The 15,479-nt window shown below is 46.7% G+C and overlaps 1 protein-coding gene across 2 annotated transcripts in view; it reads right to left on the bottom strand.

Annotated features, from left to right (window-relative positions):
• Positions 1-15,479, bottom strand: part of itga9 (integrin, alpha 9) — a 539,537-nt gene that overhangs the window by 80,517 nt on the left and 443,541 nt on the right. For both annotated transcript variants that reach the window (XM_085993779.1, XM_085993778.1), the window contains one exon: positions 13,077-13,184. In XM_085993779.1, the coding sequence (XP_085849905.1) occupies positions 13,077-13,184 (108 nt within the window). The remainder of the gene's footprint in view (positions 1-13,076; positions 13,185-15,479) is intronic.

Raw genomic sequence — 15,479 nt, forward strand, 5'->3', positions numbered from 1 at the left:
AGGACGCAGATTTAAGATAATTGGCAAAAATGCCAGAGGCAACTGAGGAGAATTATTTTTATGCAGCGAGTTGTTGTGATCTGGAATACACTGCCTGAAAGGGTGGTGGAAGCAGATTCAATAGTAACATTCAAAAGGGAACCAGATATGTACTTAAAAAGGAAACATGTGCACAACTATAAGGAAAGAGCAGTGGAGTGGGACTAATTGGTGAGCCAGCACAGGCATGATGGGCCGAATGGCCTCCTTCTGTGCTGTATGAGTCTATAAGAGAAAGCCAACTGAATTTGACATACCAGCAACCAGCACTTACCTATCAAAACTAAAAAGGCTTTTACAGTATAGCCAAAGAATTGTTGCCAAGGATAATTAACCCATTACAGACTTTTTTAAAAACTGTATGTACATTTTCTTACAAATTTATACATAGATTTTTCAAGATGTGTGCCTTGATTAGGAAATCAGGAGCAGAGATCAGTGTGTCTGACTTGTGGCCTTTCCAATTTTCTGATTATTAATTTTAATGACCTAAAAATCAGGAGTGCCTCAAATCAGACGCACTGACCTCTAGCACCTGAATCACCAATCTGTGTTCCCAGTGAGTGTGGCTCTGTGCTTGGAGCTATAAGGCCATAAGACGTAGGAGCAGGAATAGGGCAATTGGCCCCTCGAGCCTGCTCCGCCATTCAATAAGGTCATGGCTGATCTGCTCTTGGCCTCAACTCCACTTCCCTGCCCGCTCCCCATAACCCTCGACTCCCCTATCGTTCAAAAATCTGTCTATCTCCACCTTAAATATATTCAATGACCCAGCCTCCACAGCTCTCTGGGGAAGAGAATTCCAAAGATTCACGACCCTCTGAGAGAAGAAATTCCTCCTCATTTCCGATTTAAAAGGGTGCCCCCTTATTCTGAAATTATGCCCCCTAGTTCTAGATTCCCCCACGAGGGGAAACGTCCTCTCTGCATCTACCCTGTCAAGCCCCCTCAGAATCTTATATGTTTCAATAAGATCCCCTCTCATTCTTCCAAACTCCAATGAGTATAGGCCCAACCTGCTCAACCTTTCTTCATAAGACAACCCCTTCATCTCTGGAATCAACCTCGTCAACCTTCTCTGAACTGCCTCTAATGCAAGTATATCCTTCCTTATGACTCACAAGATGGAGTGGGCCTTTGGCGTAGCGGTAAGCATCCCCGCCGCTGGGCTAGAAGGTGTAGGGTTTCGAACCCCGCTCCAGACAGTCCCGGCAAGTGGAGTCGGAGCTCCAGCTCTAAATTCTGGGTTGACATCCAGCGGGATACTTGCGTCCGTGGGTGCGGGTGGCCCCCCCCCCCCCATATGTGTTGTGGGAGCCCGTAAAACCCTCCCGCCATAGGACTAACCACCCTAATGGCTGGTATGAAGATGGTTACGGTCATGGAAGGAGCGTTAAACGCGGCCAGAAATCCTTCCACCACTTCATACAGTTCCCCAAAGGGAACAATGTGAAGACACGTACGACGACGACAACTCACAAGATTTACCCTATTGAACATTTGTGCTTCACATTACTATTTAATATTATAAATAAATATATTCACCATTTCAGCCTATAAACCGTGTAATATGTGGAGCTTGGTAAAATCTTCATTAAATCCAATAAACAGATCACTCACTGCGAACTGGGCGCACACCCAAAATGTCACAACCTACCTTTTCTCGTTACAGATGCTGACTAACCTGCTGTGCATTTCCAGCATTTTCTGGTTTCACTTTGGCTCACCCTGAAGCCCTCAGATGAAAATAAAACACGTACAGGTTTTGATTATTGGGCACAAGGTCCATTTACAGGAACCATTCCAGTCTATTCATTTTGTGCAAAAAAAACTGCAAAACTGCAATTCAATGAGCTCGGAACCCAGTACAGGGAGAGAATTTATTTGCACCTGCTTTATCATTGGGTCAGCAGATATGAAATGTATGTAACAGAAGAGGTAGTTGGGTTAAGTGCTGAGTCCAAGGTGCTAATCCAAATTGTCCAGATTCAACAGATTTAAGATTGCTAAAGCTAAACCAAAATACAGCGGAGGCTGGAAATCTGAAATAAAAACAGAAAATGCTGGAAACACTCAGCAGGTCAGGCAGCATCTGTGGAGAGAGAAACAGAGTTAACGTTTCAGGTCGGAGAACCTTCGTCAGAACTGGAAAATGTTAGAGAGGTAACAGGTTTTAATCAAGTGTAGGGGCAGGGAGAGGGGGAGGACAGAACAAAGGGGAAGGTCTGTGATAGGATGGAAGGCAGGAGAGATTAAATGACACACATACGAATTAGGAGCAGGAGTCGGCCATTCGGCCCCTCGAGCCTGCTCCGCCTTGGCGAGACCGCACCTTGAGTATTGTGTGCAGTTTTGGTCGCCTTACCTGAGGAAGGACGTTCTTGCCATGGAAGGAGTGCAGCGAAGATTCACCAGGCTGATACCTGGGATGGCAGTAATGACGTATGAGGAGAGATTGTGTCGATTGGGCTTATACTCGCTGGAGTTTAGAAGATTGAGAGGGGATCTCATCGAAACCTATAAAATTCTGTCAGGCCTGGACAGACTAGATGCAGGAAGGATGTTTCTGATGGCCGGGGAGTCCAGAACCAGGGGTCATAGTCTAAGGATAAGGGGTAAGCCATTTAGGCCTGAAATGAGGAGGAATTTCTTCACCCAGAGAGTGGTGAACCTGTGGAATTCTCTGCCACAGAGGGCGGTGGAGGCCATTATATATATTCAAGAAAGAGTTGGATATATTTCTTAAGGCTAAAGGGATCAAGGGATATGGGGAGAAGGCAGGGACAGGGTACTGAATTTGGATGATCAGCCATGATCTCATTGAATGGCGGAGCAGGCTCGAAGGGCCGAATGGCCTACTCCTGCTCCTATCTTCTGTGTTTCTATGTTTCTATGTAATAAGATCATGGCTGATCAGATTACTCCACATTCCCGCCTACCCCCGATAACCTTTCACCTCCTTGCTTATCAAGAATCTATCTACCTCTGCCTTAAAAATATTCAAAGACTCTGCTTCTACCGTAGACATAGAATTTCCGATCGGAGGCTTCCCACGGGCGGATGCCCCCGACCGGCAAAAAAAATCTACGAACTTACCTTCTGCCTCGGGATCCACGGGGACTCGCGCTCCTGGGCCTCTACGCGTAGACATGCGCAGAGGCCCACGTACCCCAGGAGCGCACGCAGTTCGCAAGCTCCCCTGGGATCAGGTGGGCCGGCCCAACAAATGACAGAAGGGAATCCTCATTCATGCTTATGGAGGTTCCCTACGTACGGAAACCCCATGAGTATGAATGTGAATACCAAAAAAAATACCTCTACACTTCAAATAAAAAAAATTTCAATCACATTTAAAATGAATTAAAATGACATTTAATTAAATATTTAAAACAAAAATTTAATTTTTTGAAAAATAAATTTACATGTTTTAAAGGGGCTAAAAATAAACTTACCTTCTATAGGGTACTGAATTTGGATGATCAGCCATGATCTCATTGAATGGCGGAGCGGGCTCGAGGGGCCGAATGGCCTACTCCTGCTCCTATCTTCTATGTTTCACAGGTTTTTAAATTGTTGCTAAAATTTTATTTTTCTGTTTTTTTAAAACTCTTTTACCGGGCGTAAGAATTTCACAGGCATTCACTGGGCACTAGTTGGGCAAATAGCCCAACTCTCCGCCCGCGGATGCCCTTTTCCCGGGGATGCCGAGGATCTGTCAAATCACGGCCCAAAAGGTATGATTGTAAAAGGCAAAAGGAGGTGGTAACGGGAGAAATAAAGAAACAAAAGCTGGGTCTGGAGGAGGTGTACATGGGAATAGCAGAATCATCAACAGCTGCCGACTGGAAAAAATGGAGGCAGAGGTTATGACCTGAAATTGTTGAACTCGATGTTGAACCCAGAAGGCTGTGAAGTGACTAATCGAAAGATGAGGTGCTGTTCCTTGAGCTTATGTTGGGCTTTGTTGGAACAGCGTAGGAGGCCGAGGATCGAGATGCCAGAGTGGGAGTGGGGCGGAGAATTAAAGTGACAGGCGACCGGAAGCTCGGGGTCACGCTGCGGACTGGACTGCACAGTACAGCTGGCCAATTTTCTGCCGTGGGGAACCAGCGAGCTGCAGCGGGGTGCCCATTCGGCGCCCGCAGCTCACCAACAAAATGTTAATAGGGCTCGAACCTGAAAGTTAATAGGGCCTCCCAACTGCTGCGTAGGGCAGGCACCACGAGCGCATGGCCGATATCGCGCCTATCTGGCACATAAACTGAAAATCGCCCCTTATAAATCTGAGACTGTCGTGCTGAAGCTATATAGTGCTTGACGTAAGAAAACTACTAGGCACTTGGTCTAAGCGTTAAACAAAGCTTTAATCAACTGTTTTACAACATGGAGGTCTAGTTGTGTCCTTCACTAGTTCCTGTTAAGAATGTCCTGCGCAAGCTGGGCCTGTGCCCGAGTATTTATACTCTCCCTGGACAGCGCCACCTGTATTATTTCATAAGTCTTTCTTTCATGAATGACTGATTCATGTCAGTGCTCCTCTCAGGTCACACCTTGAATGCTGCATTCAGTTCTGGCCACTGAGACACAAGGAAAATATCACAAATAACACAATTGGATGACATCACATGGATCTTAATGAAGATTGACTGTTGGCCAATGAAACAAGCCTTACCTCATTTTACAACATTCCATCCCAGTTGCCATTCCTGCTGTGCTTACACATCAAACAAATACATATTGATATGTTTAGAAAGGTTACACAGTCTGGTCTGTAAATGGGGCAAGAAAGGTTACAAAGGACACTGGGCATGGCAGAAAAATTGGGCCAGATTTTCCGATCGGAGGCTTCCTGCGGGCGGATGCCTCCAATCGGGAACAATCTACACACTTACCTGTTGGCTCCGTAGGTCCCGAGACTTCCGATCCTGGGCCTCTCCTGGTGCGGCACGCACAGGCCCAGGTATCCCAGGGGCGCAGGCGGTTCACAAGCGTCCCTGGGATCACATGGGCCATGGGGAACCAATCAAAGAAGGGAATCCCCCTTTGCACTTTTGACAGGTCTCTCCGCACAGAACTGTCAAAAGTATGAATGGGCATCACTTAAAAAAGTTAAACGTTAAATAATTTTTTTTAAATCACATATTTAAAATTAGTTAAAATTACATTAAATATTTTAAACAAAAATTTAATTTTTTGAAAAAAATAATTCAAGTTTTTTACGGGGCTAAAAATAAACTTACCTTTTTTAAAAGTATTTTTAAATTATAAATGAGTGAAAAAAAATGTTCAGCCTAACGCTGCTTTTACCAGGCGTAAGATTTTCAAGGGTTTTCAGCGGGCGGAGGTTGTGCAGAAAGCGAATCTCTACCCCCGGGGCAGGCGGAGGATCTGTCAGGAGCATTCTTCACAGATCAGAAATGCCGGTTTTCAGCGCGTGCGCTTCGCATTCCTGAAACCGGCACTTGCAAGGCCCCTACGGGTGTGTACACAGCTCGTACACACCCATAGGCATTGGCATATACGGCCCATTAAATGAGTACGTTGCATTGGTCTTCATTCTTGAAGATGATGCTCGACCATTAGAATTTAATAATGTTACTAACAAAATTATTAATATTAATAACATAGATGAACATATTGTTTTTGAAAGAATTAAGAACTTAAAAATAGAGCAGCTGGCTCGGATGATATCCACCCGAGGGTCCTCGGGGAGATGGAACATCTGCTGTGCCAGGCCCGAGCCTGTATTTTTAATTGCTCACTGCACTTTGGAATGGTTCCCATAGACTGGAAGGAGGCTAATGTAGTCCCCATCTTTAAAAAAAAGTATTTCCCTGATTTTTTTTTTACCCCAAATTGGCCCAGGATTTTTAGCTGCTTTTTCACCTTTCCCAGGAGATCAGATGGTTTTGGGTGAGTTGGACTGTATCTATTTGTGATACACAAGGTATCACGATTGTGTGGGACCGGCTGGGTGGACCAGAGGGTCTTTACCTGTCTGTCATTGTTCGTACATTCGTATGTCTCAGTTTCAACCCAGCTCTCTGCTCAAAAGTTATGACCACAATCAAGGCCCATGGTCTTGAGACACAAGTCCTTGGTTACCTAGGGGTAAAAATTGGGTGGCACCCCCTTGGGCACTACCTTTGCTGGGGCGCTAATTTTAGCACCCCGTAAAGGTTAGCACCCCCATGGCCGATTTTTCCAGGTAGCGCCCCGAGAGGGAGGAGGGGCACTATTGGAAGCGCCCCGCGTCCCTCTTGGGGAGCTGCGAGCCAATATCGCGGCGCTACATGCCGCGTTACTGCAGGCCTTTCTCCCCTTATTAAAGGGGAGGGGCCTGGCGCAGCGCGTCCCGGCGCCCAGCTGGGCCACCAGGGATCGGGAGTGCCGGCAAACGAGCCCGGCACTTGAGAGGAGTGCCGGGCTCACGGAGAGCAGCCGGCACCCCAATGGGGGGGGGGGGGGGGGGCTTCACAGGGGCCGGGGACAGTAACGGGGGCAGATGCTGGCAGGCGGCCGGCAACAAAAATGGCCGCCCGCCACCTCCCCTTTAACTAGCGCCGCCCTGGCCGGTCGGCCCCCCTGATCCTGGCGGACATAACGTCCAGCGGTAAGTCGGGGGGCTCCACCCAATATTATAGCCGGGGCGCGAGCGGGGCGTTGCACACGCAATGATGTCATAGCCGGCGGTGCAGTGCAGTGCTAACGCTGAATTTCGCGGGAGGTGTTAGTGGCGCCGCGCCTAGGCGCTAATTGATTTGCGCCCCGTTAGCGCCCTTTAGCCCCCCTTATTGTCCTAAGGAGGAGAATAAAATTCAGCCAGGGTTTCTTTTCCTCAGCATTTTCCATTCATCATTTCCCCTCCCCCACCTCGCTGGAAGCTGCATCTGTGGATATTGGAGGAGGATAGGATTGGGCTCGGGTCCATACACAAAGAATGGCCACTGAGAAAATTACCAGAGGCTGCTGGCACACGCGGAACCATAGCCCAGCCATTGAGTCACCTCCTTCAGGAGATGATAGGGAAATGGAGGAAAAGGAGGGGACGAACAATTTTCTCTGTAACATAAAATTATATATATTTTCATATCTGAAGGTTTCAAATGTCACTGGTACAGTCGGCCTCAACTGCTGTATGAACCTTTTACACAATAAATATAGTGTTTTCCTGCTCTGAGAGTTCCATGGAATGGCTTCCTGTAGGCACTGCTTCCGAAATGCAGACCCCCGCGGGAGGGGGGAGGGGGGGGGCGCGGGGGTCAGTGTTACTGACCTTCACAGCCAACATCTGGCAAGCTTACAGTGGTTTGCTGCGACTTACTCAGCACAGATTTACAAGGCAGCCTCAACAGGCCAACTGATTAATAATGAGGTTATCAGACTGCGAACCTGCTTGAACTCCTCCGACAGGCAGATGTGTGTGCCTGTAACGTGCTTCACCTTCTATTGCTATACTCGGAAACACGCCTTTTGGGGAGATGATCCGGAATGCTGGGCTCAGCCAACCCCTGTCACGGCACCAAGTTTGGTTTATTTATCCAGATTTATTTTATTTATCACTTTGTTTCCCCCCCCCGCATCATCTTGTAACTTCAGTACCAGACAGAATTATTCATGGCAAAATTATGCAGATTAATTGGAACCAACTGTAAATAATGTGTTTGCATTCAATTCTCTTTCACGTAAACCTCTTGAGTGATTAGTCAGCAAACAAAGTCTTTCAATGCAACAGGCTGGATGAACTCGTCAAACCTATAGACCCAAAGGACATGCTCTACTTTTAGCCTGTCAAACAGACCAACACAAAATAACTTCACTGCACCATAAGAATTATTTCTTTGTTTGTGACTCCATGTTGAATGTATTTTTCTCCTCGCCTTGGGTCCCCCACCGCTCCAGCGGCACTCTCCTGACTTGAGTTCCCAGCTCGCTTTCAATGCTGTTCTACAGCCAGCTACCAGGAGGTCATCACAAGTGGGCCACTGGCTCACTTCTCTCCCACCAAACTGGAAAGTATTTGGCCTCCAACCTGCATCAAAACTTTTACATTCTGGCTGAGACTGGAAGTTTGTCTTGTGGGGAATGGTGGGAGCGAATCCATGGCCGATCACCCTGTGTGGCGGGATAATGTTGATATGTCAAATGCACCTCTTCTACTTAGAAGAAAACGTGAAACTGCTTAACGCTTAAATCACTTGTCACAGATTTTACTCTGCTAATTGCACGGAACTTCTGTTTGTTCAGCAAAGTGAGAGTTAAGTGGTTAATGAAGTCCAGAGCTCACGTCAGCTGGAAGCTCAGAGGCTTGTCTGTTGGTAAATGCCAAGAAACAAACTGAAGCAAAGGAGCTCTGGGTTTGGCTTAATTAGAGTTGATTTCATCACGGAGTATACTGGATCATAGGTGCACTGCTAAAGCCAGTAGGAAGATATAGATGGTGACAGAGATACGAAAGGGTTTGTAGACAGCTTTGTCAGTGATCAAAACCTTGGATGTGGCAAGGCTTCATGTGATGGCAAGGTCCAGGCATGGCAATGCATCCCAAAAGTTGGTATAGTAATGGCCTGAGAAGGATTGCTTTGTTACTTTGGAGATTATTCGCCCCTCCTCCCAACTTAAAACGATTAAAGGACAAGGTGTGACCTTTAATACCGGATCATTATATCATACATCATATCACCAAACACATCAGTCTCCAGCTGCCGGTGCTTGTGTAGGCCCGGCAAGCTTGTGCAGCCTTCCCTGCTGAGGGAAGCACCAATCTCCCTTTGTCCGTCTCTCAATGATGGGCCTATCAAATCTAACTTAGACTCACCATAATGAGTAATTGAGAGGGAAGAAAAGCAAATAGTTGGGGAAATGGGAAGAGAGTAGATAGTGCTGGTTAAACAGAAAGCACCGGCCCTGACTCAATCGTCTGCCGGGCCTCCGCCTGTGCTGTAATTTCTGTGGTTCAATACGAGGCCATGACTCACCCCAACCAAGTGCAGCTGCACCTTGCAGCCACTTGTGAGTAACAGGCAGCTCAACATTTAAATAGTAACCTTTACATTAGAATTCAGCTGATACAGTGTCTTACAAGGACTGTACATAGCGTAGTGCGTTCTGATGTGTTTGGTGATATGATGTATGATATAATGATACGGTATTAAAGGTCACACCTTGCCCTTTAATTGTTTTAAGTTGGGAGGAGGGGCGAATAATCTCCAAAGTAACAAAGCAATCCTTCTCAGGCCATTACTATACCAACTTTTGGGATGCATTGCCATGCCTGGACCTTGCCATCACATGAAGCCTTGCCACTTCCAAGGTTTTGATCACTGACAAAGCTGTCTACAAACCCTTTCGTATCTCTGTCACCATCTATATCTTCCTACCCACCTTAACCCCTGCCCTTGGAAAAAAAATCTTCCCTGCAGTTCCCTCACAAGGACACTTTCTAACTCCCAGATTTTCTCCTCTGGCTCTTTACTGGCCAGGGTACTGCTGTCTTTGTCAACCTGCTCAACCGCTCCCTTGGTACTTCTTCTTCTTAGGCAGTCCCTCGGAGCCGAGGATGACTTGCTTCCACATTAAAAATGAGTTTACAGGTGACTGTTGAGTCCAATGCGGGACCTACAGTCTCTGTCACAGGTGGGGCAGATGGTGGTTGAAGGGGCGGGTGGGTGGGGTACTTGGGTTGCATCTGTGAAGGCGCCGAACACCTCGAGTCTCTTCGCCGGGAGCAAGCGGAAGGAGCGCAGGCAGCGGAAGGAGCGCACGTCAACCCAAGCACCCCACCCACCCGCCCCTTCAACCACCGTCTGCCCCACCTGTGACAGAGACTGTAGGTCCTGCATTGGACTCATCAGTCACCCGAGAACTCATTTTTAGTGTGGAAGCAAGTCATCCTCGGTTCCGAGGGACTGCCTAAGAAGACGACGACTTGGGCAGAAAAGAACCTACAGTAGTATGTTTGGTGGGCGTGACCTTTCCCTGATATACAATGCTGTTGTTACAGCTCAATACCCACTTTTTTGTGCCCTTATCTTTTATTTAAATGATAACATGCTAAATAAAACAGATTTAAAAATGAATAACTTGGGAACATAATATAATAGTATCTATAAAAAGGGAACAGGCTGTCAAATATGTAAAGCAGGTCCGGTGATCTTCTGGCATGTAATTGATTCCAGCAATGTAGAACCTTACCAAATAAACCACACACACTGAAGCACAACACCGCAGTTAATGAGCTGAAATGCTCGAATGGTGCTGCACTATTTGGAATGGCACAAAACACTAATGCAGCATGGACACCCAACAGTTCCAGTCAATATTCTCAGGAGACAGGGAAGGTTTAATTTTTTCCGCAAAGGAGCAACGGGGACCCTTAGCATCCACCTGCTATTCACACACAGCAAGCTTCCTTCCTATTAGAAAAATATTAAACAATATCACTGGTAGCTAGCCACTGGGGAACATCTGTGCCCTATTTGATTGCAGTCTTGTTGGAGAAGGAATACTTGAGGGAGTGGGGGGGGGGGAAAGAGAGTAGAATAAATAAACATTATACATATCAGAGGAAAGTAGATATGTTTGGGACTGAATGACTAATTAGTTCAGTTGCCATAGAAATTAAGCTGATTTCCTCACTTCATCATTGCCTTTCTGATGTCTCTGTAAAGAAAGTGTCTATTAAAGCAGCACTGCTAGAAACAAGAGCTGAAACTCTGATTGAATAATAATTATTTTGTTTGACAGGGAATTAAGGAGCATGCCCACAATTACCTTGCACAACTCAAGTGGTTGTCCATTAATTGTAGCGCCCTTCACTCTGCCTTCGTTTTTGTAAGTGTCCAGGTGCTGTGATCGTGATCAGATTGTATGTACCATCTTCTAAAAGGACTTCAGATCTGTATTTCACACAAGTAATTTTATACAAATTTGCCTGGCTGGGGAAGGGAAGGTGACTGACTGAGAGAGTAAGATAAGGGACGTTACCGAGGTTCTTCCGCTCAGCCACCAGAACTTTGGCAAAAGAGCCACAGAAACCCCAGTAAAACACCGTGACCAGGGCTTACGCCGTATTTCCAGGGTTTCTGCGGCTGCAGATGAGCAGGAGGATCCCTGTTGAAATTCACCACTGGGAACTTTACAATAATAAACTTTGCATTAATTAAAGCGCTTTTGGTAGGTAGCGAGAGATGGCTATCAGAGCGCACAAAGCACGTCATGAAACGTAAAGCAATGGCCACCTGACCATCAACGTTATATTGATGCGTTGGAGAGAGGTCAGAAAACAGCAACGGACGTGCATCTGGGATATAAAGTTCAAAGCTATGAGAAGAGGCCTACAGAAATCTGCTTGTTTTTATTTGGGTGCCGCATTTCCCTTGATAACAACAGCGACTACACTTCTGAAGTTACCGATTAGCTGCAAAGTGTGAAGGATTCTACATAAACGCAAGTTCGTTCTTTCTTGCTTTCATTGGGCAAAGGCTGAGAGGAGCTATGATCCAGTTTTTCAAAATGCTGAAAGCCATGGATAATGTGGGTACAAGCAGATTATTCCACCTGGGCGATGAGCTCAGAACTAGAGGACACAAGTACAAGATTGGGAAGGTGATTTAAGACACTGGAGTGATTTTCACAGAAAACTGGTTACAGAGAATACACTTCAATCAAAGTAGCTAATGCTATGTGATGTAAGAAAACTACTAGGCACTTGGTCTAAGCGTTAAACAAAGCTTTAATCAACTGTTTTACAACATGGAGGTCTAGCTGTGTCCTTCACTAGTTCCTGTTAAGAATGTCCTGCTCAAGCTGGGCCCGTGCCCGAGTATTTATACTCTCCCTGGACAGCGCCACCCGCAGACCGCTCAGTATTATTTCATCAGTCTTTCTTTCATGAATGACTGATTCATGTCACTATGTAAAATAACTCCTCAAAACAGGACATATATCTGATTAAGAATGGGATTAATGGTTTTAAAGATAACTACAGATTGAGATGAACAAAAACGACAGTGTTCAATTAGACTCGAGTCCTGTTGGGACTTTAGGAGCATCACCTGTGGGATGCAATTCGTCAGGCTTGCTGTGAATTTTTACTCGATTACCTTTGGCGAGAGGGAGAACCGTCATAGTTTTACCTTTCTGGACCTTTTAGCTCTGGTTATTCACCAGTGTCAGATGGTCAGAGAATGTGAGGTAAATTGTTGTCTTTATCTCTCTTGGCACAGACCTTCACACACCAGCAGTGCAGATTGGGAATTCAGGCGTATGTCTGACTCGCAACCAGTCTCCCTTCTAAGCTGTGCGGCCACGCGGTGTTCCAGGGGACCCGCGCAGCCGGCTGTTCAATGCAAAAAAACGGGCATGTGCAGTATTTTGAATGGCCCACCCGGCCCCCTTTAAGGCTCCAAAAATAAATCACTGGAAACACTACTTGTAACCCCGTCAATCGTGGTCCCCTGTACTGAACACATGTTCCTGAATTCCCAGTCTGTGTCCCCCGTGCACAAAGCTGAGCGCCAGGAGTACTGAAGACAAATTGTACCCCCATTAATAGCACGAATAGCACAGGGCTTGTTGAAAGCAACAGGTTTTAATGGGCAAAACAGCCTTTTCATACTTGCATATGTTGTGAAACGGACGCTCTGCAGTTTTCAGAAATCAACCCGTCACATTGGATAGTCAAAAAGCACAGTCTCAAAACAGTCAGTCAGAGAAGTAGTTCTTTGGCATTAAGAGAATAATAAAGAATCCTCAGTCCTGAAGTAATGCCTCATTGCATTCAGCACCAATCAACTACAAACGCAAATGGGCAGGAAAGAAAATTGAACCTAATTCAGGCCTAGAAAATGAGCATATGCAGAAAAATTTAACTTCGCCCACGCGATCTACAAAGTGTGACAATAACTCTACGATCACTGCATAGTTTAGGAAATGGTGCTATGTACACCTGACAACCAAGTTCCAAAACTGATGCAAGCTATTTACTCATAGGTAGCAGCAGACTGCAATAAATATCGACAGCCCTGTGTACTCACCACGACCTCCTGGACAAGAAAGAGGTCCGCTCCATTTGTAAAAAGTCTGCTAGGAATCATAATTTGCACAGCAAGTTCTGGCGCACTGCTTGGGCCCATGTTTATAACCTTTAATTCAATAATAAACAGAAAAAAAAGCTGTTGTTATACCTGTTTAATTCAAGCATTAGCAATACCCCACCCTTCACCGTAACACTCTCTGGTCTAGTGACATAACATGCATTATTTATGGCTCCCTTTTTAATAAGAACATAAGAAATAGGAGCAGGAGTCGGCCATTTGGCCCCTCGAGCCTGCTCCGCCATTCAGTAAGATCATGGCTGATCTTCTACATCAACTCCACTTTCCTGCACTATCCCCATATCCCTTGATTCCCTTAATATCCAAAAATCTATGGATCTCTGTTTTGAATACACCCAATGACTGAGCCTCCACAGCCCTCTGGGGTAGAGAATTCCAAAGATTCACCACCCTCTGAATGAAGAAATTTCTCCTCATCTCAGTCCTAAATGGTTGACCCCTTATTCTGAAACTGTGACCCCTGGTTCAAGATGCCCCAGCCAGGGGAAAGATCCTGCCTGCACCTACCCTGTCAAGCCCTGTAAGAATTTTGACTGTTTCAATGAGATCACCTCTCATTCTTCTAAACTCGAGAGAATATAGGCCTAGTCTCCTCAATCTCTCCTCATAGGACAATCACCCCATCCCAGGAATCAGTCTGGTGAACCTTCGCTGCACTCCCTCTATGGCAAGTATATCCTTCCTTAGGTAAGGAGGCCAAAACTGTACATAATACTCCAGGTGTGGTCTCACCAGGGCCCTATATAATTGCAGTAAGATGTCTTTACTCTTATACTCAAATCCTCTTGTAATAAAGGCCAATATACCATGGCCTAGAAATTCAGTGGGCTGCGCCACCCGTTAACGCCCTAAGAGGGCACTTAGTGGGTTTTACGCCACTGACCACGCCTCCCGCTAAATTTAGCGGGACGCTATTGGCGGCACTAGCCGTTAGCGCTGCGCCGCTACCGATGACGTCATCGGTGTGCGCAGCGCACCGCTACCGCCCCGATCGCAAAATTTAGTAGCGCCCCCTGCTTTAACGCTGGTCGCAATTTGTGACCGGTTCAGGGGGGCCTACCTGCGGCGGTAGAGGCGCTGAGGTGCGGGGCGGCCATTTTTTTTGCTGGCCGCCTGCCAGCACCTCTCCGCGCCGCTGCCCCCGGCCTCCTGAGCCCCCCCCGCCGTGGAGTGCCGGCTGTGTCCCAAGAGCCCGGCACTTCTCCTCGGTGCCGAGCTCTTTTGCTGGCACTCGCGCTCTTCGAGCGCACTGCAGCAGGCCCTTCCCCTTTAAGGGGAGGAAGGCCTGCAGTACCGCAGCGCGCTGTGCCGCAGCATGTGGTGCTGCGATTTTCAGTTGCAGCGCCCCAAGAGGGATGCGGGGTGCCTCGAGTAGCGCCGCGCTTCCCTCTGGGGTGCTGAAATTGAATTTGCGGCGGGCGGCCACGACTACTTCCGGGGCAGTACTTCCGGCGCCCTGGCGAGGCTGGCACCTCAAACGGGGCGCCACTGAATTTCTAGGCCCATTTGCTTTCCTAATGGCTTGCTGTACCTGCATGTTAACTTTCAGTGATTTGTGTACAAGGACACCCAGGTTCCTCTGAACATTTCCCAATCCCTCACCACTTAAAAAATACTGGCCCATAATTTCCGAGAGGAGACTTCCTGCGTGTGGAGGCCTCCTATCGGAAAAAAATCTATGCACTTACCCGAGGGCTCCCGAGGTCCAGACACTTCTGATCCTGGGCCTCTCCAAACTCGAAATGCGCAGGGCCCGCGTATCCCAGGGGCGCAGGCAGTTCGCAAGCGTCCCTGGCATCACGTGGGCCACGGGGAGCCAACAGGTGAAGGGAATCTCCCTTCATACTTTTGACAGGTAGATCTGTCAAATATATGAATGGAGATCACCCCAAAAACACATCAAAACATTCAATACATTTTTTAAAAAACAATCACATTTTTAAAATGAGTTAAAATTACATTAAATTAAATGTTAAACAAAAATGTAACTTTTTGAAAAAAATTAAGTTTCTTACAGGGCTAAAAATAAACTTACCTTTTTTAAAAAGTATTTTTAAATTATAAAATGAGTGAAACTTTTTTTTTAACTTTTTTAAACTCTTATGCTGGTAAAAGCAGGTCTTACTCAGGCTTTTACCAGGCGTTAGATTTCTAAGGGTTTTCAGCGGGCGGAGGTTGTGCAGAAAGCGGAACTCTCCCCCCGCAGAGGCCCTTCTCCAGGGCAGGCGTCTGATTTAAAAACATTTTTTTATTCGCTTATGGGATGTGGGCATCGCTGGCAAGGCCGGCATTTACTGCCCATCCCTAGTTGCCCTTGAGAAG

Source organism: Somniosus microcephalus, chromosome 7 (genome assembly GCF_052327205.1).
Source record: "Somniosus microcephalus isolate GS21.2 chromosome 7, FLI_Smic_1.0, whole genome shotgun sequence".
In the NCBI taxonomy this organism is placed as follows: domain Eukaryota; kingdom Metazoa; phylum Chordata; class Chondrichthyes; order Squaliformes; family Somniosidae; genus Somniosus; species Somniosus microcephalus.